This window comes from Ambystoma mexicanum, chromosome 4p (assembly GCF_040938575.1).
Source record: "Ambystoma mexicanum isolate Mex_15411 chromosome 4p, UKY_AmexF1_1, whole genome shotgun sequence".
In the NCBI taxonomy this organism is placed as follows: Eukaryota; Metazoa; Chordata; class Amphibia; order Caudata; family Ambystomatidae; genus Ambystoma; species Ambystoma mexicanum.
This window is the reverse complement of record NC_090927.1, coordinates 82,507,859-82,531,500: the sequence shown is the minus strand read 5'-3', so window position 1 is coordinate 82,531,500 and position 23,642 is coordinate 82,507,859. Positions and strand designations below refer to the sequence as shown.

Genomic DNA, 23,642 nt, shown 5'->3' with positions numbered 1-23,642 from the left:
GGACGGGACCAGATGCCGTGGTAAGAAACGAGAGGCCAACCATACCAAATCACCCGCCTTCAGGGAGGGCGCTGGAGAACGGTGCTTGTCTGCAAATCGTTTGACTCTATCCTGAGCCTCAAGTAGCGAAGATCTGGCCGCCAAATGTCCTGTCTGGATAACTTGAAGTAGGTTATCCACATCTGGAAATCGTGATGAAGAAGGAAGGCCAGTAGGAACACAGGAAGGGTGAAATCCATATGAGCAAAAAAAAGGACTGGAACCCAGAGCGGAATGACGGGAGTTATTGTAGGCAAACTCTGCCAATGGTAATAGAGAAACCCAGTTGTCCTGTGAGGCTGAGATGTAGCAGCGCAGATAACCCTCCAATGTCTGATTCAGCCGTTCCGTCTGGCCGTTAGTTTGAGGATGGAAGCCAGAACTCAATGCCCGGGAAATTTTGAGGCTTTTACATATCTGTTGCCAATAACGTGAAGTATATTGGGAACCACGATCGGAGATGATGGTTTCTGGAAGCCCATGGAGCGTGAAGATCCGTGAAAGGAATATTTTCGCCATCTGAGCTGCAGTGGGAATGCATGGTAGAGGAATAAAGTGTGCCATCTTCGTAAAGTAGTCGATTGTAACCATAATTACTGTACAGCCATCCGAGATAGGGAGTTCGACTATGAAATCTGTCGAAATTATCTGCCAGGGACGATCCGGAATCGGCATCACCGATAGGAGACCAACTGGGGCCGATCGAGGGACCTTTGTTTGTAAACATATGGCACATGCTGAAACATAGTCTCTGATATCTCTACTCAACCTTGGCCACCAAAAATGGCGTTGAATCAATTCCTTGGTATTAGCCATACCTCGATGCCCTGCCATCAGAGAATCATGACATAGTTGAAGGACTACTCTTCTTAATTCTTCGGAGGGAATGAATAACTGTTTGTCTCTATAGAAGCAGCCTTGAGATGAGGTAAGCTTCCAGAGAGCGGCAAATCGAGGATTGGTCTGAATAAATTGAGAGGTATCCATAGCCACCAGTTGAAGAAAGATGGTGATTTCCTGCAAAAATCTGGCCTTGGGAAACAAGGGTTCGGAACGGAAAGGAGTGGTTGAGTTGTAATCCTTTCTGGATAATGCATCTGCCTTGAGGTTGACTCTTCCCGGTATGAAGGAGAAGACGATATCATAGGGCGAAAAAAAATGGGCCCAACGAGCTTGGCGGCTATTTCGTGTTTGAGAGTATTGTAGGGCTCGGAGATTGCTGTGATCGGTCCGTACTTCAATGGCATGTTTGGCCCCTAGTAGCAGATGTCGCCATTCCTCAAAGGCTCTCTTAATAGCTAATAATTCCTTTTCAAGGACTGAGTAATTGATCTCTGAAGGTGAGAGTGTTTTAGATAGATAAGCCACAGAACACTTGTCTCCTTGTTCATTCTCTTGCAGTAGAACGGCACCTACCGCGTGATGCGAGGCGTCCGATTCTACAATGAACCTCTTGTTTCGGTCAGGGGTGAGGAGTATAGGTTCCTTGGTGAAATCTTCCTTGAGATTCTCAAAGGCTATTTGAGCCCCGTCTGACCAAAAAAACTTAGCATTCTTCTTAAGGAGAGCCGTCATAGGGAGAATCTTCTCTGAATAGTGGGGAATGAAATGCCTATAAAAGTTGGCGAATCCTAAGAATCTCTGCAGATCTTTAACACCCAGTGGAACTGGCCATTCTGTTATAGCAGAGATCTTCCTGGGATCCATGGCAACTCCCTCGGCGGATAGTATATAACCCAAATAGGCCACTCTATCCTTGTGGAATTCACACTTGTCTAACTTGCAAAAAAGATGATTCTCCTCCAGTCTCTGCAATACTTCCTTCACATGCCGGATATGGTCGGACATGGATACAGAGAAGACCAGTATGTCGTCTAAATAGACAATGACGGTATGTAGAAGAATATCCGAGAATATGTGATCCATAAAACGTTGGAAAATAGCTGGTGCATTGGAAAGTCCGAATGGCATCACTTTGTATTCATAGTGGCCCAAGGGAGTACGAAAGGCAGTTTTCCATTCATCCCCTGCGCGGATTCGGATAAGATGGTAAGCTCCGCGTAGGTCTAGCTTGGTAAATATCTTGGCACCCTTTACTGCCTCAAGAATATCCGGGATTAAGGGCATCGGGTAGCGATCCGGAGTGGTGATCTTGTTCAAACCCTGATAGTCTACACATGGTCTGAGTTCTGTCGAATCCTTCTTAGGGATAAAGAACAGTGAGGCGCCGGCAGGAGAAGTGGATTCTTGAATGAGACCGTTATGTAAATTCTTCTGGAGATACTCCTTTAGGACTTCCCGTTCGCGCGCTGATAGTATATACATGCGCCCAAAAGGGTTTGGAACACCAGGAGCTAGTTCAAGGGCGCAATCATCTCTACGATGAGGAGGTAATTCTGCGAACTCTGAATTGGAAAACACTACTTGAAATTCTTGGTAGTCAGGAGGAATCTCCTGGATGTTATGTAACACCGAGGTAGTGCAATTCCTTTCTTGGATGGAGTGTGTAGAACAGAACCCTAACGCTCCACCAGAAAGGCAATGAGTAAGGCAATGTTCTGATCCTAGAAATATTGTGCCGGCCTTCCAATTAATGTATGGATTATGGGCTATAAGCCACGGTAACCCCAATATCAAGGGATAATGTGCTGTACGAATGACATCAAATACAATAGTCTCTTGATGAGATGCAATCTTCATTTGAATCGGTCTTGTTTGTTCCCTGATAGGACCGGAAATCAATGGACTTCCGTCAACAGATTCTACTGGAACCGCAATGGTCTTTAGGGAGCATGGTATATTCTTGTCATTCTTCCAATGGGTGTCTACAAAATTCCCCGCAGCTCCGCAATCAATCAATGCGGGAACCAAAATTGGCTCGGAGGTGCCCCATTCCATTGAAACCTGAATGACAATCATGGGAGGATCGGGTGTGTCTGTGATTTGAGAAGTCAAAGACTTGGATGAGGAACCTATTATTGGCTCCCTAGCCGCGGTTCCCCATGCGGTTGGGAGGAAGCGTTTCCCTGTTGTTTGGTAGGGGTGATGGGGCAATCTTGTACTGGGTGGTCTTTGGACCCACAATACATACACAAGCCCTTAGCTCTCCGTCGATTACGTTCCTCCAAGGTGAGTCTACCTCTTCCTCTTGTGATTCCTATCTGCATTGGTTCATCAATTGGGTTTTTCATGGGACTAGTAGGATACGTAGTCAATGGTCTCACAGAACGATTTCAACGTCGTTCTCTGAGCCTTTCCTGTAGACGGTAGTCCATCTGCATCACTAATGTAATCATTTCCGCTAGGTTGGGAGGTCGAAACACTCTAGACACCTCGTCTTTAAGTTCCTCATTCAAACCCCTACGAAATAGTGTTATCAGAGCATCATCAGCCCAAGAGGTACCCGCAGCAAGCTGTTTAAAGGAGGTGATATAAGACAGTAGATCCTGTGATCCCTGTTTGAAGTCCAATAATTGCTCTTGGGAGGAAACAGTGATCTCTTGTCTACTGAACATGGATCTAAGACTGTTCAGAAAGGCGGGATAGGAGTCTAGCAGAGCGTTGTTTGTCACAACGAGTGGTGTAGCCCATGCCAATGCTGGTCCAGTCATATTAGCTATCATATGTCCCACCCTGTCACGATCACTCTGAAAGAAGGCCGTCTTGAACGAAAACTGGACAGTACATGCTTCGATAAAAGCTTTAAGTTTGTGGGGATTCCCATCATATAAACCCCCTGGAATGGGACCTGGGGGTAATTCTGAACAACTAGGTACCCTTCCAACCTGTTGTCTCAAGAAGTCATTTTCCTGTTGTAATGCCTGGACTTCCGCAGTCAAAGACTGGACTGCAGAAACCAATTGCTGCTGTTGGGCTGCGTCCATGATATCTCCTTGAACTATTGAGTTCTTTAAGGCAACCGTTCAGTGCCTGGGAAACCCCAGTAACTTCTAATCTTTGTTTCTCTTTTTTGGGTGTTGCTAACTGTAATAATTAGACAATTTACAAGAAATTTGAATAACACCAAAAGGTTACCTTAGAGAAACACCAGTCGTTCTCCTTCCTAAACTGCCTTCTTCCGAAAGAATCCGACAGGGGTAGAGAATGAGTGCCTCCCTGAGACCCTTCCTCCGCCCACAATACAAGAAGTAAGGAGGGGAAGGACCCCAGGGAAACCCTCTGGGGAAGAAAACCCTGTGTCGATGCTGTGGATGGATGTCGTCTGTCTGGAGAGGTTCTTGGTACCCGGACTATCCGCTCAAGGGGAGCCGTCTGAATAAAGACAGAGGAAAGTGGTAAGTATAAGAAGGGAAACTAGAAGGCAGAATATTGGTAGAGAAAACGAAGAGTACCTGATCGGAAAGGGGGGACCACTTATCGAGCTATATTGCAGATCTTCCGATAAGACTCGGATAGGAGTAACCTTGAGGACGTTCCCGAAAGAGAACGATTCTCAAATTTCAATGCTGCGGATCGGACCCCGCATATCCCTGTTTCTGCAGAAGTGAGATAATATTAGGTGTCAATCCTGGGTCTATTTCTAACCCACGGGTCTACAAGGGACTATCAATTCTCACGTACCGCTCGCCAGGGAGAAGTTCTCACTAGCAAACCGATCAGTTCAGCTTGTAACGAGTGAGGCTGAGAGAGTCCACTCGAGTCTCCGACGTTGTGCAAGATTTGGGAGAAGGAGTCAGGTCTGAAAATAGGTGAGTGAAAAGGGTAGAATTACACAGAAGGAGTGACAAACAAACTAGTAAGCAATAGATCCTAGTTTCGAACTCACGAAGCGTTGTTGTGGAAGAGTAGCAACGCGTCTGCGCGTTGTCTGCAGGAACAGATGAACCGGAGCCGGGGGGCGGTCCTTCCACCGCGCGGTCTTGGTGTAAACCTAGACCCACACCATCCGTAGCGGCGGCCATCTTGGGAGTAAAGATGGCCGCAATCCGTCTAAGAGACCATCTATGCCACAGAGACCATGGTCTCCGCAGGGGCGTGACATGTCCTCACTCACTCATGTCACGTGGGGAGGGACACGGGGCAGCAGGAAGAGGAGGGGCATAAGGACCATTAGTTGGTCAGTTCCTGTTTGTATGTAAAAGAATAAAGATGTGTTGTACCCCACCTCCAGTCTCTGCTTCTATGTGTGTGAATGAAGGCTCCAGAGGCTTAGGCGGTCCACAGAGAACATCAAAGCACATATGCCACATTGCCGCCTAGTAAGCATCGTTGGAAGTTCCCTTCCAGTTCAGAGCAGCACCAGCAAAGCATTGTGGATATGCAAATTAGCCCAAATGCAAGCCTTTTACTACAGAAAACTGTCTTTGTCTTACAGGCAGTGCAAGGTACACATAGCTCTATCAATCCAAGACATACATTTCTCAAGGCTGCAGACAGGTGCATACCTGGGTGCACCCTTATAAGGGATCATCAGTGCAGTGTAGTCTTGACAGCTTTGTACTTGGAGCATTGGGGCATGTTTAGCAAACACCAGCAACATTATGGTGGGTTTTAAAAATCTTGACAAACAAAAACAATCACCTGAAATTAATAAATAGAAGAATCTATTTAACAGAAGAATCTATTTAAAAGAAGAATTCCATCAATTGCAAGGTCCAGATTTTTATGAGTTGGTCGATGAGAAAGTACTCACAAAAACTAAACTTGCTTGTGATAGTTTACTAACAGATTGGAAAACGCGAAATGTATTGAATTGGAAAGAAGTAATATTTCTAAAATGTGATCATCCTGTGACTATTATTCTATATTTCTTACCTAAATTTCACAAGAGTATTATCACTCAACCTGGAAGACCTATTGTCTCGTCCAATACCTCACTATTAGAGGCTATTTGAAAAATCTTAAATCAATTTTTGCAGCCCTTTGTAAAAAATCTGAATTCCTATAATAGGGACACATCTGATCTTTTAGAGAAATTACAAAAAGTTACATGGGGAAAAATGTGTTCTCATTTCTGTTGGTGTTGTCTCTATAAACTGGCATTAAACATAAATATGTGCAACAAGTTAGCAGAAATTTTGTGCACTCTAGATCTGTACGTTTTAGACAACAAAATGAAGTGCGAAGAAACGGTGGTCTGGTCATAAAAGAATGATAAATATATTGAGCATATCATAAATTAGTTTTGGTATATAGCTAGCCTAATTGTTATCTGGAATGGCTCAATTAAGCTTTGCATGATTATATTCATCTGCCTACCATGAATGAATTTAATTTGAAGTTGATCGTAACCTCCAATATGCATGAACTTTTTAGATGTTAAGTTCCAAGTGGCCAATAGTCCATTACTCAGCAAGATCTATAGGTAACCTACAGTGTCCAACTCTAATAAGCATGCTAAAAGTTATCATCCCAAAACCCTCATAAATAGTATCCCTTATGGAGAATTCTGGGGCCAAGGTATATTGTTCTGTAGAAAATTAGTTTGTTCAAGAAGTGAAAATCATTGATAGCCACCTTATAGCAAAAGGATACTCTTGTGGTATTGTTGAGAAAGCATCAATAAGAGTGAAATATCAAAATGGAGTGAATCATTCAAAATGTCTAAATCAGATAAATCAGCTCCATCAGACAACACTCCAATTAGATGTATAACCAAATGTACTGCCAAATCTAATGCTGTTAAGTGGGTACTTAAATAGCACTGACCGATCCTTTGTAGTGCTAAGGATCTATGCAAGGTACTATTAAGTTGGGTAACAATAAATATCTGTTATCTGTGAATAGCACCAAGATGCCCCTCTGGGGGTGAACATGTGCTCTACAAACACAACTGTTATTTTATGTTACAAGGTAATTGGGAACTACCCTAATATAACCTAATCAAAAGCTCCTACTTTGAAAGAATGGATCTCTCCCAATATGCTATGAACAGGAAAGAGCGAATGGCTTTTAGAAATGTAATAATGCAAAATGCATGAGTTTGCGAGACCAGTGGATGACCTTAACTACATGGATAATACTAAAACATGAAATATAAAACAAGTGATAAACTGCTTAGCTAAATTTGTAGTTTATATAATTCCATGTCCTTGTGAATTGATGCATGTGGGGTTTACTATTGGTCTGTAGAAATGGCACATTCTTCAACACTATTGAGCAAATAAAATCAATGAAACAAGTTATCCCCGACATTAGACTTTTCAGAAAAACACAACAGCGATGCATCACTGATGAACGTTTTTGCTATTACAGACATCTACAGTGAATACAGATCGCAGCAGCAAGACTACTCCTCACACTCGTGACAAAACACATCAAGCCAGCACTGAGAACCCTACATTGGTTACGAGTCAAAAAATAATTTTCTTTCAAAAACATGCATAACCCACAGAGCAATTCAAGGCCAAGGAATGGAAGTCATACAAGATGAATTTGCATCTAAAAACTGAACACTAAGGTCCAGCAACGACCTTCACATGAAACCAAAACAATAATCAAAGCAGAAATGTGCTGGATTAGCATTCTCTGGTATCCCGGCAAAACTTTGAAACTCACTCTCAAAGGAAATATGAACAAGAACACCTGAAAATTAGGAAATTGCTAAACCTTGACTCTTTAACTCACCAAGCAGGGGTGTTGCTAGGTCTGAAAAAGATCTGGGGCTGAGCTCATGTGGGGACTGTCAGGACTCGGGGTTAGCTAGCCTTTTGGTTGTAGCCCTGAGCTTCTATCAGGGCTACAGCCAAAGGATCCGGGGCTAGAACCCCTCACCCCACCTAGCAACATCGCTGACACAAAGCTAAACAGGTGTAACGCTCACCATATATTCAGCTATCCAAAGGATGTCCTTCCAGTTGCTTTCAGACTGTTGTAGCATACATCGTAAATATTGTTCGAGAGTCTGGTTTGTTCTCTCGGTTTGCCCGTCGGTCTGGGGGTGATGGCTGGTTGAAAGTCTTACATCGATTTGAGCTGACCGACAACAACTACGCCAAAAGTGAGAAATAAACTGGCTTCCTCTATCAGAGATTAGTACCGACGGGAAGCCGTGTAACCGGACAATGTTTTCAAGGAATTCTCTGGCTAGTACTGAAGCTGAAGGTAAGCCTTTTAGGGGAATGAAGTGGGCCATTTTAGAAAACAAATCCACAATAACGAGAATAGTGTTGTACCCGGAACAAGAGGGTAAGTCTGTGATGAAGTCCATGGAAAGGGTATGCCAGGGACACGGTGGAATGTCTAATGGTTGCAAAAGACCAGCCGGCCTTTTCTTTTGACCCTTGTTTTGAGCGCACACACCACAGGACATCACAAATTCTTTTATGTCTTTTCTCCATGAAGGCCACCAGAAGTGTCTCTTCACTTTTTCTGTGGTTTTGGCGATGCCAGGGTGACCCTCCATTAATGAATCATGATAACAGGAGATTACCTGTTTTTGTAATTCGGCGTGTGGTAGGAATAATCGTCCTTGGAAATAAGGCAAGTCATTGTTTACGGTGAGGTTCTCTCCTCTTTGTAACCAACTCTGTAAGTCTGATGGGGTCACAAGTTGTTTAGTTTTTGCCTCAATATCCTCGATGGATTGCGAAGATATCGGACCCAAGATCCTTTGTTCAGGAATTATTGGTACGGGTTCGGGATTGACAACGTTATCCCCCATTCCAATTCGGGAAAGAGCATCCGCTTTGCCGTTCTTGTTGCCCGGGCGGTAAGTGATCACGAAGTCAAATTCAGCAAAGAATAGAGCCCAGCGAAGCTGTCTGGAGGATTGAGCTTTGGCGGTTTTCAGATAATGTAGTTTTCGATGATCGGTGATCACCGTAACAGTGTGTTTAGCCCCGAGGAGATAATGCCACCAGGCCTTAAAGGCGGATTTAATAGCTAAAAGCTCTTTGTCCGTGATGGTGTAATTAATCTCAGGCGCCGAGAATTTTCGAGACCAAAACGCCACAGGATGCAGTTGGTTAGTCTCTGGATCCCTTTGTGATAGAACTACTCCCATTGCTAAGCTTGAGGCGTCGGTTTCAACGATGTAAGGGAGATCCGGGCGTGGGTGTTTCAGTATTGGCGCCGAGGTGAACTTGGCCTTTAGCTCTTGGAAGGCTTGTTCAGCTTCTGCAGACCATTCAAAGCGCTTATTTTTTCTTAAGAGGGATGTGATGGGTTGTACCACTCGTGAAAACTCTGGAATAAATCTGCGGTAAAAATTGGCAAAGCCTAGCATGCTTTGAACGCCTTTCACGAAAGTAGGAGATGGCCATTTGAGGATTGCGTCAACTTTTCTCGAGTCCATGTGGACCCCTTTGGGTGTCAGAATAAATCCCAGAAATTCGACCTCGGTGACATGAAAGGCACATTTCTCGAGCTTGGCAAAGAGATTATGTTGGCGAAGTTTTTCAAGGACCGCCCTAACATGATTTCGATGATCTGCTTCCGAAGATGAGTACACAAGAATGTTGTCTATGTAGACGACAACACAGACATCAATGAGCTCTCTGAGGACGTCATTCATGAAATATTGGAAGGCGGCCGGCGCATTGCATAGTCCGAAGGGCATCACTTGGTATTCAAATAGCCCATACTTAGTGCAAAATGCCGGCTTCCATTCATCACCTTCCTTGATACGTACCAAATGATAAGCTTCCCGGAGATCAAGCTTGGTCGAGGAGTTCCGGGATCAGCGGTAAGGGGTATCTGTTTTTTACTGTTATCTGATCCAGAGCACGGTAATCAATACAGGTTCTGAGGTCACCTTCTTTTTTTGGTACAAAGAACAGAGCCGAGGATGCAGGAGACTTTGACGGACGGATAAAGCCATTGGCCAGATACTGGTCTAAACACTGTCGCAGATGAAGGTTCTCAGGCTCGGTGAGGGCGTAAATCCTACTGCAAGGGGGAGTTGCATCGGGTATCAGATCTATCTGACAATCGTATGATCTGTGAGGTGGCAAGGTGTTAGCCTGTTCCTTTTGAAAAACATCTTGGAACTCTCGATACTCTTGAGGTAATTGTGGACCGTCAGTCGTTGCTGACGCGAGGCCAATGCTGGGTCGTGGATATCAGGTTGGTGCACACTCAGGGAACAATATCGTCTTTGCTCGCCAATCAATCTGAGGGTTGTGTTTCTCCAACCAAGGGATTCCTAGGATTACTTGGAATTGAGGAGCCTTGATCACGTCGAACACAATTACCTCCCGATGCCCGTCTTGGCCTAGTAACGTCACTTCAGCAGTGGTATGGGTTACCGGTCCGGAGGCGATTTCAGTCCCATCCACCGTGGTAATGACGTCTTTAACCGCCTTTGGACAAAGAGGTAGGTTCATCCTGGAAGCCAATTCGCAGTCCACGTAATTTCCTATTGCTCCACTATCAATGTATGCCTTAATAGCATGCAAACGTTCTGGTTGCTTTGGGTTTACGAGGACCATAGGCATTATGAAGTGCGAGGTCAAAGAACTGGTTTTTAAGCTCGGCAAGCGGACCTCTACACTTGTCAGGCGAGGTCGTTTCCCGGCTCAGGCTTTTCAGAGTTCTTGTCAGAAGCTCCTACTGTCTTCTTAGGTGGTTTTACCGGGCAATCTCGAAGAAAATGTCCAGAGTTTCCACAATAGAGGCACAATTGCATTTGTCGTCTTCTGTCACGCTCTTTCTGGGTTAAGGGACCCTTTACGGCCCCAATCTGCATAGGTTCAACGGAGTCGACCCCTTTGGCGTTGCTTTGTGTTTTTGTGAATACTCGGGTTTCAAACCTGGATCGGTCCGCCTTTCTGTTTTGGAGCCTATGATCCAATTGGACCACCAAATCAATATATTCCGAACAGTCCTGAGGAGGATTCAAGTCCTCGGGCCATCTAGTTTCCACGATTAACCTATTAAAATATGCGATGTAGGCTAAGAGGTCCTGGTTGCCCTGTCGCAGGGAGAGGAGTTTGTTGTCCAGGGTCTGCCCTTGGGAATGTCTTGCAAAAAGTCTCTCCATACTCGCCTGGAAGGCTGAGAAGTTCCGAAGAATTGGGTCATCCTGTGTAACCAGAGGGATCGACCAATCAGCGGCGCTGCCGCTAAGATACGAAAGTACAAAGGCTACCTTGGTCTGGTCAGTTGGAAAGGCTGCGGGTCTACAAAGAAAGTGCAGTCGGCATTGATTTATAAACACTGCAAATCTTTTAGGGTCACCAGAAAAGCGTTCAGGTGGTGCCAATGGCACATTTCCAGGTAGGTTGATTTGAACGGGATTGGTTGAAGTAACTGGGGTATAATTCCCCCTGAGTTAGGTAGAGGAGTTTGCCCCGCTTGTCTGGCGAGATCGTCAGTTCGTTCTTTTGACATTATCAATCCCCTCTTAAGGGCGTTCGTTTCCTGGCGAGCAGCATGGACTTCAGCTCTTAATTCCCCCAACAACTGGGCCAATTGGTCTGTGTCAGAAGTTTCCATAGCGCCTGGGTAGGAGATTATGGGTAGGCTTCGCGTTCTGTAACGCTCACCTGATTTCCCACGGAGGCGCTGACCCAAACTGGACTGCTACAGTTGCTTCTATGACTATGATGAGGCGTAGAGCTCGGAAGACGCTCTGGGCAGGACCTCCGAATATTGACTGTCTGGCTTGTAAGGTGAGTTTTCTGCAGGTGGAAGAAAAAGGGGTAATTATAAGCTGGTTGGATAAGTTCTCCCACCAATCTTCTGCTTTTCCCACTTCTTGGTTCTCGACTGGTCTCCACAAACTCTCACCTTTGGTTTAGTAAAGCCAAGCTCTCCATCCTGCTTCTGGTGCAGGGGCGCGTGGTATCCAGTTACGTCACTGGATGATCTCAGTGTTTAGGCTCAGTGTCCTTTTGTGGCTTGTAATAGTCCTTCAGGTGCCGAGGAGCTGTTGGCGACACCACCACTGCTGTGCAAGAAGAGGCTCGTGAGTATAGAAGATCTGGGGCCGCTTCTGGAGGAGCACCCTTTTACAATGTCCTTTTCTGTCTTTCAGGTGCTGAGATGCTGTGAGCGATGCCGCTGCTGTTGCACGTGCGGTGGCACGTAAGTATAACTGAATTGTGGCCGTTTCCAAATGGGCGCCTCTGATAATGTCTTTTCCTTCCTTTCAGGTGCCGAAATGCTGAGGGCGATGCTGCCGCTGCTGTGCGTGAAGAAGCGCGTAAGTATAACTGAGTTGCGAACCCTTCGGCTCGGACACCACTAACAATGTCTTTTGTCTTCCAGGTGCTGCGATGCTGCCGAAGCGAAGGCCGCGGTGAACTCCGGTGTGATCACGGATGGATAAGGTAAGCGAGCGCAGCTGTGAGCGTGTTGCCCGTTTTCTACATTATGTCTTTATTTGCAGGTTGTCGGAGACTGGACTCTTGTGGCTGAATTCTGGTGAGTAGATGTTCCTGTGCCTTTTCTTCATCCACAGGTTGCTGCTCGAGAAGCTGAGGGTGTGTCTGGACCTGGAATGCAGGAGCTGACTCGGTGAGCGTCCTGCTGCTGTTGCAGAATAACGCGAAGCACGTGAATTCTATCGGGCGTGGTTTAAATAGTGGAGAAGTGCTTTGGTGCGTATTCTTCCTCCAGCCTCACCCAGGTAAGAAAAGAGTTCCAATGTCAGAGGATTAGCATCAGCCCCACCCAGGTAAGAAAAGAGTTCCTGTAACAGAGGATTGGTCCCTCCCAGCCAGTGGCTGGGACTTCACCCAGCTTGGATTGTTCTAGGTGAGTATGCAGCATGGTCTGCCACAGGTAAATCCACCCAATCACTACTGCACACTTTAAGAATATGAGCCCGGCGCCCATGGCGCCGGGACTGTGGTTCCTTATGAGCCTGGCGCCAGAGGCGCCAGGACATGGTCCAAAGGGCCCCTGTAGGGGTCTGCTGGAACCGGGGGTGTGGATGATGAGCCTGCTTCCGGGGACGCTGGGCCAGTCTTAGCTCCTCGGGAGTAGCGCTCATGACAACAGGAAACACTGTCAAAGTGACAACCAAAACAACACAAGACAAACACTAAAAACAACTGAAACCTGGATGCCCCAATTAAATAAATAACTTTGACACAAACCACCACAGAAGAATATGAACCCTGCCAGACCAACATAACCACTGCACGGAAGGTCACAGACTAGTAACATCACTAATTAACACTAGTAAATGATTTCCGACATCCTGCATATGCACTGTCAAACACCAAACAAAACACACACTCTGCAATACCCAAATAAATACAATAAACTACAGAAAACTAAACCAATTACACACAAATCATCCTACACACACTCATACAACAAACACCACCAAACCCTTACCAACTAAAAACAAACTCAGAACACAGTTTCCGGTTTTATGAACTCAAGCTACCAATAGCACATCAAAGCTCTTCAGCGCTTTCTCTCTCTAGCCCACTAACTAAGCCGTCCCAGCCCTCCTTCCTTTTCTGATCCACCAGAGTACCTGGAAACCATGCAAATGGCAGTGGTGCAGAGTATAAATCACAAGGACATAACATAACACACTAGGAACACAAATAACAATACAACAGAGAACTAAAATTATGACAAATAGAATGTAAATTAATTGTTGAACTTGGAAAAAATAAATTGAAAGGACATAATGCGGATGAAGAACTATTTGTCTTCCTCTGTCATAGGTAAGAAACGGTTAATATATGTAAATGTATTTGTCTATTTAAGTTAGGTTTGTGGTATTTCAGATTTTTATTCTGATTTATTCCGTTAATTAGCATGACGCACTCTAAATTGAATGTGATATTAATGTTCGCTTTGACATAATTGATATATTGTAAATTGTTTTGCATAGTGGTTCATGCCCACTTAGGCTGAATTCTGGCGATAATGAATTTGCTGCTTTGCTCTCCCTCCCTCCTCTTTTTAGGCGCATGCCTAAAAACGTGGCAAGCTAGTTATATTAAGAATTTTTACATTTTCATGCGCTTGCCCAGTTTGTTTTGGTGTATTAACTGTTTCCACTCCCTTTATAGTGTAAACCTGGGAGCTATATGTTGTAGTATCATAATTGCTGTTCGTTTCATTGAACAGTATTTGCTCAAACCATGTTAAGATGGTGCGTCTCCTAGAGACCTACTCTGTTAATGATTTAGGATTCGGATCACATGACAGATCCACGCTTTGCAGGAAAAGGAAATGATTATTTAGAAGTAAAAACGTACTATTGACTGATCTTTCCTGATGAAGTCCTGTTAAATGGGACGGAACGTGTGGCAGCAAGAAGTGTGTCTTAAGTTTTCTTTTCCTCTTGTACATGTTTCTTGAAATTAATGTTATTTGTCTACACTTTTAAGCCACAAGATAAATCGCCATTTGGCCCTGTTGCACTTTACGAGAACATGTCTCTGGGATTTTGTTCAAAACCAACTCATGTTGACACCAATGGGTTTTTGCGTCTATATTAGGTTTTGTTGTTTTGCTCCTGTCTATGAAAGAGCTTCAACAGTAGCCCAGATGCACCCACTGAAAGGAGGAGGCAGATCAGTGTTATTTTGGTCTATTTTGTCTTGTGAAAATTCAGTTGGCCAAGTACCATTTACATTTCTATTGGATCCAGTTGCAGCATGTAGATTACTCCGATTTCATCAAGTGGATGAATAGAAAATGATAATAGTTAAAATTACTCAACTTAAACCCAATATAAACCAGCAGCCAGTTCCAAGAGGCATTTAAAGTTATCTGGTGGATTACCCACAGTATTTCAGAGATCTACAAGCATGTAGTCTGAACTGGATCCCGTGGAGACCCTGTGCATCTGCTCAAATGATTCATAAGTCCATTCATTCAGTCTCAGCTTTATTTCAACAAACGTGATAAAAGCAACACAATAAGATACAGTAACAAGTACCATAGAGCACTATTATGATAAGAACAATTCATGTAAATATAATGCAATCGTTCATGTTACAATCATATTTAAATACCTCTTAACATGTACCATTTGATTACAGTGTTTGAAGGTCATCCCCTACACCGGTACTGTACCTTGCAACGGTTTCACACAGCCCGTTTTGCAGACAGAGGTGCAGCACTTCTTATCGGGGGGGCAGTCCAAGTCATGGCTGCAGTTAACTACGGTATTATTCGGAGTACAAAGAATCAAGATATGGAATCGAGACACTGGACAGAAACCAGCGTGATCTGCAACAAAACAAGGAAAAACATGAACGCTCCAGCTCCAGGTGGTGCAAATTTGGCAACAACAGAAGGCCTCTCTTCAAACGATACATCTAATCTGCCACTCCACAATCATATCAATTAATCCAGGTTTATTAGTGTTTTTTTTAATATTCCAGTAGTTCCAATGTTCTCCCAAAAGCATTCCCATGAATAATGCAGCCATGCGCCATTGGAATGAGCCATCCCACTCACCACTGCAACAGCACCCTTAAGGTTGTCTCATCCCCTCCTAAATACATCCTAGGAGCAAAATATTTTAAAACTGAAGTTAAACATAAAAATGTAATCCCTCCATATAAAAATGACGTCCAGAACAATTTAAGGGGCATTTCTAGTGAAAAAGAAACAAACCTGTTCTCTTTACCCATCACTGCATCATTTACAATCACCACCTATGACGGTTGGGGGGGCTCCTTTCTTTCATGATGATATATCTGCATCACCAGCAATGAGGATTCCAGAAAATACATTTGTTTGATATCATTGTTGTATGATCAACAATCATCAAAAATGAGGATTTGCTACTGCTATCTGAGAAGAAAGAAGAATCTAAGAGCTGGTGGTGGCATGACCATGATCGCCTCGTGTTGGGTAAGTCACCCGCAGAATGATGTCGAGGCCATCACAGCTGGGAGCATTCAAAGCTCCCTGTCACCCACATCTGTAGACGGCTGCAGACCGAGTGGAAGCCAGAACGAGAGAACCGACAATGGAGAAGAATATCTGAATGCGTGCCGTGGTCTGCCGTGTTCCTCTATGCAGATGAAGTTACCAGGGAGAATGACAAAAGTAAGAGGCCACCGGGGCAAGAGTATATAAACACTAGAACTCGTCCCTGTCATAAAGATGAGATAAGAGGAAGACAAAAGTACATGAAAAGTGCAACTCGTCCCAGTCATAAAGATGAGACATGAAGAGTACAATTCAACCCAATCATGAAAACGATTTATGAGAAATAAAGTTATCTGATTGCCAATTTGAACAGCTCATCAAGCAAATAACCCTGTGAGAAGACTCAAGAGGGATTGGAGACAATTACACTGGGAAGAAGGGAAAGGTCTTGTGAGCAAAAAGCCACACTGGTTTATGCAAAGCCCAGGTACAGTTTCTAAGGAGTATGAAATAAGATTATCAAGAGAACCAGATGCTAGAAGAAGGAGTATAGAAGAAAGAACCCAGGAGTGGGGGAATCTAAAATGAGATCAGGTTGCAGGCCCAGTAGCCAAGGATACATAGACAACTGTTAAAGAGCTTGAAGTGAAGACAAGAGTGTGTGAGACACAAAGCAAGCTGTAAGCAGCATAACTGTAAAGAGAGCACCGAGTCGAGAGGTGTTTTACTAGAGGTCATGAAGCTCATGCAAGAGATATCCAGAGCTTACCAATCAAGGTTGTATGAATAAACTCAAGTTTATGGCTGGCATGTACTTGTATTTTTGTGAGACTAAACCTTGTTCTCCTTGCAAAAGGTGTGCTGGGCCTTTTTCCCAAGTGGGTTGTATTTTTTCTGGTGTGTGTGTTGAAGGGTTACTCTACAGAACCCAAACAAGAAGGCCAGAAAGATGAGGTCCAGAGAGAAGAGGCAAAGGAAGGGCCGAACACAAGAATCTTGGTCTTGTCGCCATTAGGTCTTGAGCTCATCCAGTTGCCAACAGACTTAAGACAAAAGCGAAGACTGGCTGCAGCCTTAGAATGAGCAAGATCAAGACGTACCACAATCTGCGTATCCTCGGCATATGTATAGCACTGGAAGCCATGCGATTGAATGTAGACATTAAATAGAATGAAGAACAATTATGGACCCAGGTGCACATGGAGCAGGTGCATGCTTTGTGACACCCTGGCCTGCTTTAAGAGTGTAAGTGACAGGGATGCTGAACACATCACTTAGGCGGCAGAAAAGGTGTTTTAAGTAGGTTGGGGGGTGGAGGGGAATCCCATTACCTCTACCGTTTGCCATGTAGGTAAAACTTTGTGGAATTTTTAGGTAATATCTGAAAACATAAACATGCAGTTTTTAATGCATGCAGTATTTTTATTGCATACCATACATAGTAAATTTGTACACTGAGCAGGATGATTCTACTGTCACCAACCAGCCAAAAATGACCCCCTAGAGTCTATTTTTCAACTTTAGAAATTGGTATGCAATAAACTACACACATTTTGAACAAGATTTACACAATGCAACATGGTCAGCTTGGTAGCAGTGGCGATAGAAGAGATTATATTTTAATCAGACGTGACGCAAGCCAATGTTAAGCTGTGACACGTTTAAAAATACCAAACAGCATCACTACAATGGTGGGTTTAAAATAAGGCAAGAATAAAAACCCCTTCACCTTTACTGTGAGAGTAGAAAATGCTATGTCAGCCAATCGGCCGCATACACAAGCAGCAGCACCAGATCAGGGCCACACAGCAATGCTTCTTGTGAGCGCAAAGTAGTTGAAAATAACCCATGATGCCTTGCTGTGTGGCGCTGAACGGGTGGTGAACTTCCAGGGATGGCCCCTAGGTGGCCAATGTTGTGTGCGCCTCATTGGCTTAAATGGGCTATTTTACTTGTCACTATGAAATAACTCATACAAATGAGAGACTCCCAAGCAATATTTTTTCTGTTGGATACTTTCAGACCCTCTAATCTCTTCCTGTGTTTCTTGTTGTCTCATGTAAAGATCCAAGGGGATCCGCTTTAACTGCCATCTCACTAGATGACTCGGTCTTCTCCCTGTGGAATAGGAATCCCAGTCGCAATCCAAGGAACTCGACCCCATATTGTCTCACTGGTTTGTCTCATGATTGCTATTATGCTTCATTCATTATTCTTGTATCCTGATGTTATATTGTAAAGCGCTTTGGATTAAAGCGCCATATAAACCTAATATAAAATAAATAAATACAAATAAACATAATGGTGGCAATTAACATATCACTGGCCCCATTCTTAAAAATGTACAAAGTAATGAACGAAAACTACAAGGACCAAGCAACACTAACAGCAATGATTCATAGAAAAATAGTGTTTGTGGAGCAATTCATTACTGAGCTGCAATCACAAGTAGACCAGGAAGCAGCAAGTGCAGCAGATATAGAAAGAAAAATGCAAGAAACCCTTGATGTAGAGAGAGAGAGGAAAAAGACATGTTGCGGAACACAATGCAGGAAATACTGAAAGAAAGAGAGGCCTACTCCCTGGAGAAAAAACAGGAAAACAACATCAAATTAGGCCCCAATTGATATTAGGACTGTGTAAGGAGATGGGATACCAGATAAGGAAAGGAATGGCCAAGAAACCGTGGCCCCAGCCCCCAGGAGACAAACTGTAAAGGAAAATGAAGATCTACAAATGGAAATCCTCACTGAAAATACGAGTAGCATAGAGGTTGGGGAACCGAATGAAACCCAAAAGAGACACGAAAAACACGAAAAACAAAGGGACAATTGCAAAAAATTGCCCTATTGCTGCCCAAAACGTAAGTAAACGTAAGGGACATCTCATAACCCCTACCCAGTATTTCAGAGAAAATAAGAGCCACAAGAAAAAAGAGGAAGGGGAAACGGTCTCTAGCCCAGGAAAGAAAACTGAAATATCAAAAAAATCAAAGTCAAATGGCGCAAGGTTTTTTTCCGGAACATCACATTTCCTCCCAAAGAAGAGAAGAAATGTATTAAAAACATGAGAAAAGATACACCAACTAATACCATACATGGTAGGGGGTTGATGATAAAACGTCCTCACAAAAGCTGGAAAGCAAACAACCGACAAGCTGGTTAAACATGGATAGGAGAATGCTCAATGGAGGAGATAGATTTAACAAAGCTTTCAACATACTCATTGGAAGATACAGAAGCCTCACCATCTACAAGTGAAAGAGGCAAAGAAATGATGCTGACCAAAGAAACATGGATGACAGAAAGAGATCGCAAAGATCTGGAGACTCTTCAAGCGGATTCACCAACACTCCTCCAGAGGTCAAGAGGCATTATCAGAGAAGTAAAGAAGGGAAGGCGAAGGATACAGAAGAAGAGCTAAATATGGTGTTCAAGGTTGAAGACCAGTCAGGAGGCAAGGAAAAAAGGAACGAGAGAGAACGAAAAGAAAGAACAGGCCAAAAAAGAAAGGAAGATCGTCAAAAAGAAGCAAACCACAGGCACAAATAAATATCCCAAAAGTGAAAGTCTCCTGCCAAGTACGATAGAAAGCAGGGGATCTAACTATCATTCCTGAGGTATGAAAACAGAAAGCCCATATTCAATACCAGAGGCTTAGAGGCAGGGAGCCGCTGCCTCCACCGGAATCGCATCCTAAACTGTCAGGACAGCTTGATCTTGAACCGATACAATGTCATTGAACTACTACATCATGTTCCGGCATACCGTTTCATGAATTCGGATGACATCAAAACGGTTGAATTCCCAAAGGAAGAAATAATAGATAAGGTAATCCTCCATCTACATTAAAAGGGAGTTCAAACAGCATTGATGGAAACTGCTGATCCCTTACTCCCACTGGGATTTGAGCTATTGGAGGGGAGAGATGCAGATCAAATACCTGAAAATAAAAAAAAATAAACATCCAAAAAAGCTATGGGAAAAGGACAGACCAGGTGAAAATAAAATCAGGAAATTAAGATTACACAGATGATGATGGAAGAAAATAAGACTCAAAATTGGGTGGGAGATTCTTTCAGCCACTAAGGATCACATTCAAGTGCCAGACACGTGGAAAGGAAGTGAGAAACAACAAACCCTGTGCTGAGAGTGAAAGTGACCCAAGAAGTACAATAAGGCAACTGGAAAAAAATAACAAATAGCTGTCAACGCTCAGACCGGCTGATGAATTTAGGATAATTTCCTGGAACACAAGAGGATTTGCACATTTATTCAAAGATACAGACACTCAACTGAGAAAAATGCAAATTGTATGCTAACAGGAGAGCTGGACCACCACCCTACCTGATGTGGAGGGATACAGTATGTATTTCAACCCGGCATGCAAGGCAGACAAGGGAAGACCATCTTATGCCAAAAAATCCTAATGCAAATTGGAATCGGAATTACCGTGATAAAGAACAGCAATATAAAACTATTTGTGCAAGAAGTACTCTTGTTTTTTACGGACCAACTAAATAAACAGAAGCAAAAATGTTTCATTCTCAATTTATACTGGAATACAGAAGCAATCAAAGACAGAGATTAAATTGATAGTGTCACGGATGTATTGGATTAGCAGGTAACAGGCTCAGACCTAATGCAAATATTAATTTGTGGAGGTTTGCACATCCTCTGACATACACCGCCTCCAGGAAGAACTTGACCTCAATGTCCTTGGTCTCACTGAGACATGGTTCACGGCCAGCTGTGTCATGTGCTTTGATACTCTCAACCCTAATGGCTACAAGATCCTCTCTTCACCCAGATCCAACCGGTCCGGAGTGGGTGTAGTCTTGATCTTCCCGGAGTGGATTCCTGCCTCTGTCATTCCTATGCAGACCTATTCCTCTTTCCAAAGCCTTGTCTGCAGGCTTTTTTCTCTCTTTTGGCCACTCTCTTACCGTGGCTACTATCTATCGGCCACCTGGTCAGATCGCCTCCTTTCTATCTGAGTGGCCGGACCTCTCCTCCTCCCTCCTGGCCTCAACCACTCAGGTCTTCCTTCTTGGAGAGCTCAACATCCATCTGGATGCTCAATGTTCTTCCTCTGGACTCTTTCGCGACCTCTGTGATTCTCTCTCTCTTTCTTTTCTCCCCTCTGGCCCGACTCACTCTGCAGGGCACACACTTGATGCTTTCATCTCCTCAGGACCTCTCCCTCTCCATCCCTCTGGCCACTCCTGTCTCCTGGAGTGATCTCTCCCTCCTTTCCTCCCATCTCTCCTCTCTACCCCTCAGGCCAAGCCAACTCCAACACTGCCACTTACCTTCTCAGTCATCCGACCCATGAAGCGTGTGTCAGTTGAGTCTTTCTCCACCACTTTCTCTCCCCTCCTCCTCTGACTGACTCACATCCTGACACTGCCCTTTCCATGCTCTACTCTTCTATCTCTGATACTTTTGATGTTCTTGCCCCTGTTATGAGGATCCACTTGAAGCCCAAAGCCAAGTTCAACTCTTGGTACGACTCAGACTTAGCTACCCTTAAAGGCGAGTGTAGGTTGGTTGAGAGGAAACGACGGACTTCTTGTACCTCCTCTGACAAACTGGCCTGCCGTCTGCTCCAAAGGCAATAGCGGCTCCTTGTCCTAACTAAGAAGAGAGTCCGCATCCAAGGCTGTGTCTCTACGGCATCTAACAACTCAGCCAAACTCTTTAAAGTCTGCAAGGAGCTGGCCAGCCCTGCTGCAGTTTCTACCTCTCATGTCGCCTCCCAGCCCCTTTGCATGGCCCTTGCCTCTCATTTCATCTCAAAAACCCGGGGCATCCTGTTCACCCTCTCATCCTCGCCTCCTCTTCTGCCTTCTCTCTCTGCTACTTCTGGCCCTCCTGCAGCCGGCCCCACCTCCCTCTTTCTCTTCCTTTCCTCTGTTCTCCCCAGACGAGATTTCCAGACAAGTCTGATCTATGAAAGTCTTGTTAAAACAGGCTCTTCCGTTTGTCCAAAACCATCAAGGACCACTTTGATACCCTTGCTCCTGCTCTTGTTAACTTCTGCAACCTCTCCTTCGCCTCTGGAGCCTTCCCCTCCCCTCTGAAGCACTCTTCTGTGCACCCTCTTCTCAATAAACCCACAGCCGACCCCTCCTGCCCGGCTAACCCTCTCCCAATCTCCATCACTCCTTACCTGAGCAACCTCCTAGAAAGGTTTACCATCTCTCAGTTTAATCTTCACACTGATTCTGTTGGTTGTCTCCATGACCATCAGTCTGCCTTCAGAGCTGCCAGAAGCCTGGGAAACTGCTCTTCCAAACATCCGTGAAGACCTGCTCTCCAACCTCGCCTCTAACATCACTTCTGTCTTTATCCTACTCAATCTCTCTTTTGCCTTTGACACAGTCAACCCTGTCATCCTGCTCAACCGTCTCCGTGACAAATGGGGTATCACTGATCAGGCCCTGGACTGGCTAACCTCTTTCCTCTCTGATCGACCCTCCCAGGTTCAACCTGGGTCCTTCCTTTCCTCTGTCTCACTTTCTATCTGTGGTGTTCCCCAGGGGTCTAACCTCTCTCCCTGGCTCTTCAACCAATACCTGGCACTCCTTGCCTACTGCATTGCCGCTCTCAGCTCCAACTTTCAGTGCTATGCAGATGACACTCAGCTTGTTTCAGGCTTCCCTCTGCCACCTCTTCTCCTTCTCTCATCTCTGACTGTCTGTCTGCTATCCAGGAATGGTGTGCCACCAATGATCGCTGCCTTAATGCCAGTTAGACAGAGATTCTCCTCATCGGCACACCTGCATCCTCCTTTCCTGTTACTCTCTGGCCACGCTCCCTTGTCCCTCTTCCTGCTCCCACCTGTGAGGCTAAGAAACTCGAGGTCATCTTTGACTCCACACTCTCATTTTTTCCCCACATCTCTGGCGTCTCTAAGAAATCAAACTACCAACTGCACCTCCTCAGAGGTATTCTTCCTTTCCTCTCCTTCTCCCAGAAGCTCACTGTCTCTAGAGCTCTGGTTCTCTCTAGGCTGGACTCCTGTAACAGCCTCCTTCTAAATCTGCCAGCTTCTACTGTCTGCCCTCTGCAACCCATCCAGAACAGGACTGCAAGACTTGTCCTTGACCTAAAGCTCTGGGATCGTATCTCTCTCGCCCTGAAATCTCTTCATTGGCTCCCAGTGGCTGCAAGATTTAAATTCAAGACCCTTTGCATTGTCCACAAGCCTTTCTAGGGCCTGAGTCCAAAAAACCTTCAACTCTCCCTCCGTAAATACCTTCCTACTCAAGCTCTTTCCTCCTCCACCTCCAGCTCCCCCAGGGTCAGTCACTTCTCCAAGCAACGAGTTGGGGGTTGATCTCTTGGGGCCTATCTCTGGAACAGCCTCCCCGCCTCTCTGAAACTTGAGGAAAACCATCTCTGGTTTCGGAAGCACCTCAAGACCTACCTCTTTGCTTCTGCCTTTGCTCTCCCTCTCCCCTGCTAATATGTCTGCTTCGGCACTGGGCACCTGGTTACACTCTGATTTTCGGGCCCAGGTCCCTGCCCATCCAGCCACACACCAGCAGTGCTTCCTGGCAACCCTTGCACTTGGGTCTGTATCTGTAACCTTACAGTCCCCCTACCTGCACTTATCAGACACCCCTTGCCTGAGCTTTAAAGTTGCACTTACCACATTGCTGGCTGCACTACCATTTGTTGTTGTTGTATCCCTTGCTCAGCACTTTCCACTCCTTCTCTCTCCCTTGCACTTTCCCCCTTTCCTCTCCCCTGCACTTGTTTATTCTCAATGTTACTGGGCCTAGTAAGATCGTTGTTTTGTCCTCCCTTGTTCCCCTCCCTTGTGTTGCCACGCTCTGA

General features: G+C 44.8%; 1 protein-coding gene across 2 annotated transcripts in view; it reads right to left on the bottom strand.

Moving 5' to 3' along the window:
* LOC138453018 (multiple epidermal growth factor-like domains protein 10) overlaps positions 1-23,642 on the bottom strand; it is a 318,657-nt gene that overhangs the window by 48,190 nt on the left and 246,825 nt on the right. For both annotated transcript variants that reach the window (XM_069605429.1, XM_069605430.1), the window contains one exon: positions 14,992-15,147. In XM_069605429.1, the coding sequence (XP_069461530.1) occupies positions 14,992-15,147 (156 nt within the window). The remainder of the gene's footprint in view (positions 1-14,991; positions 15,148-23,642) is intronic.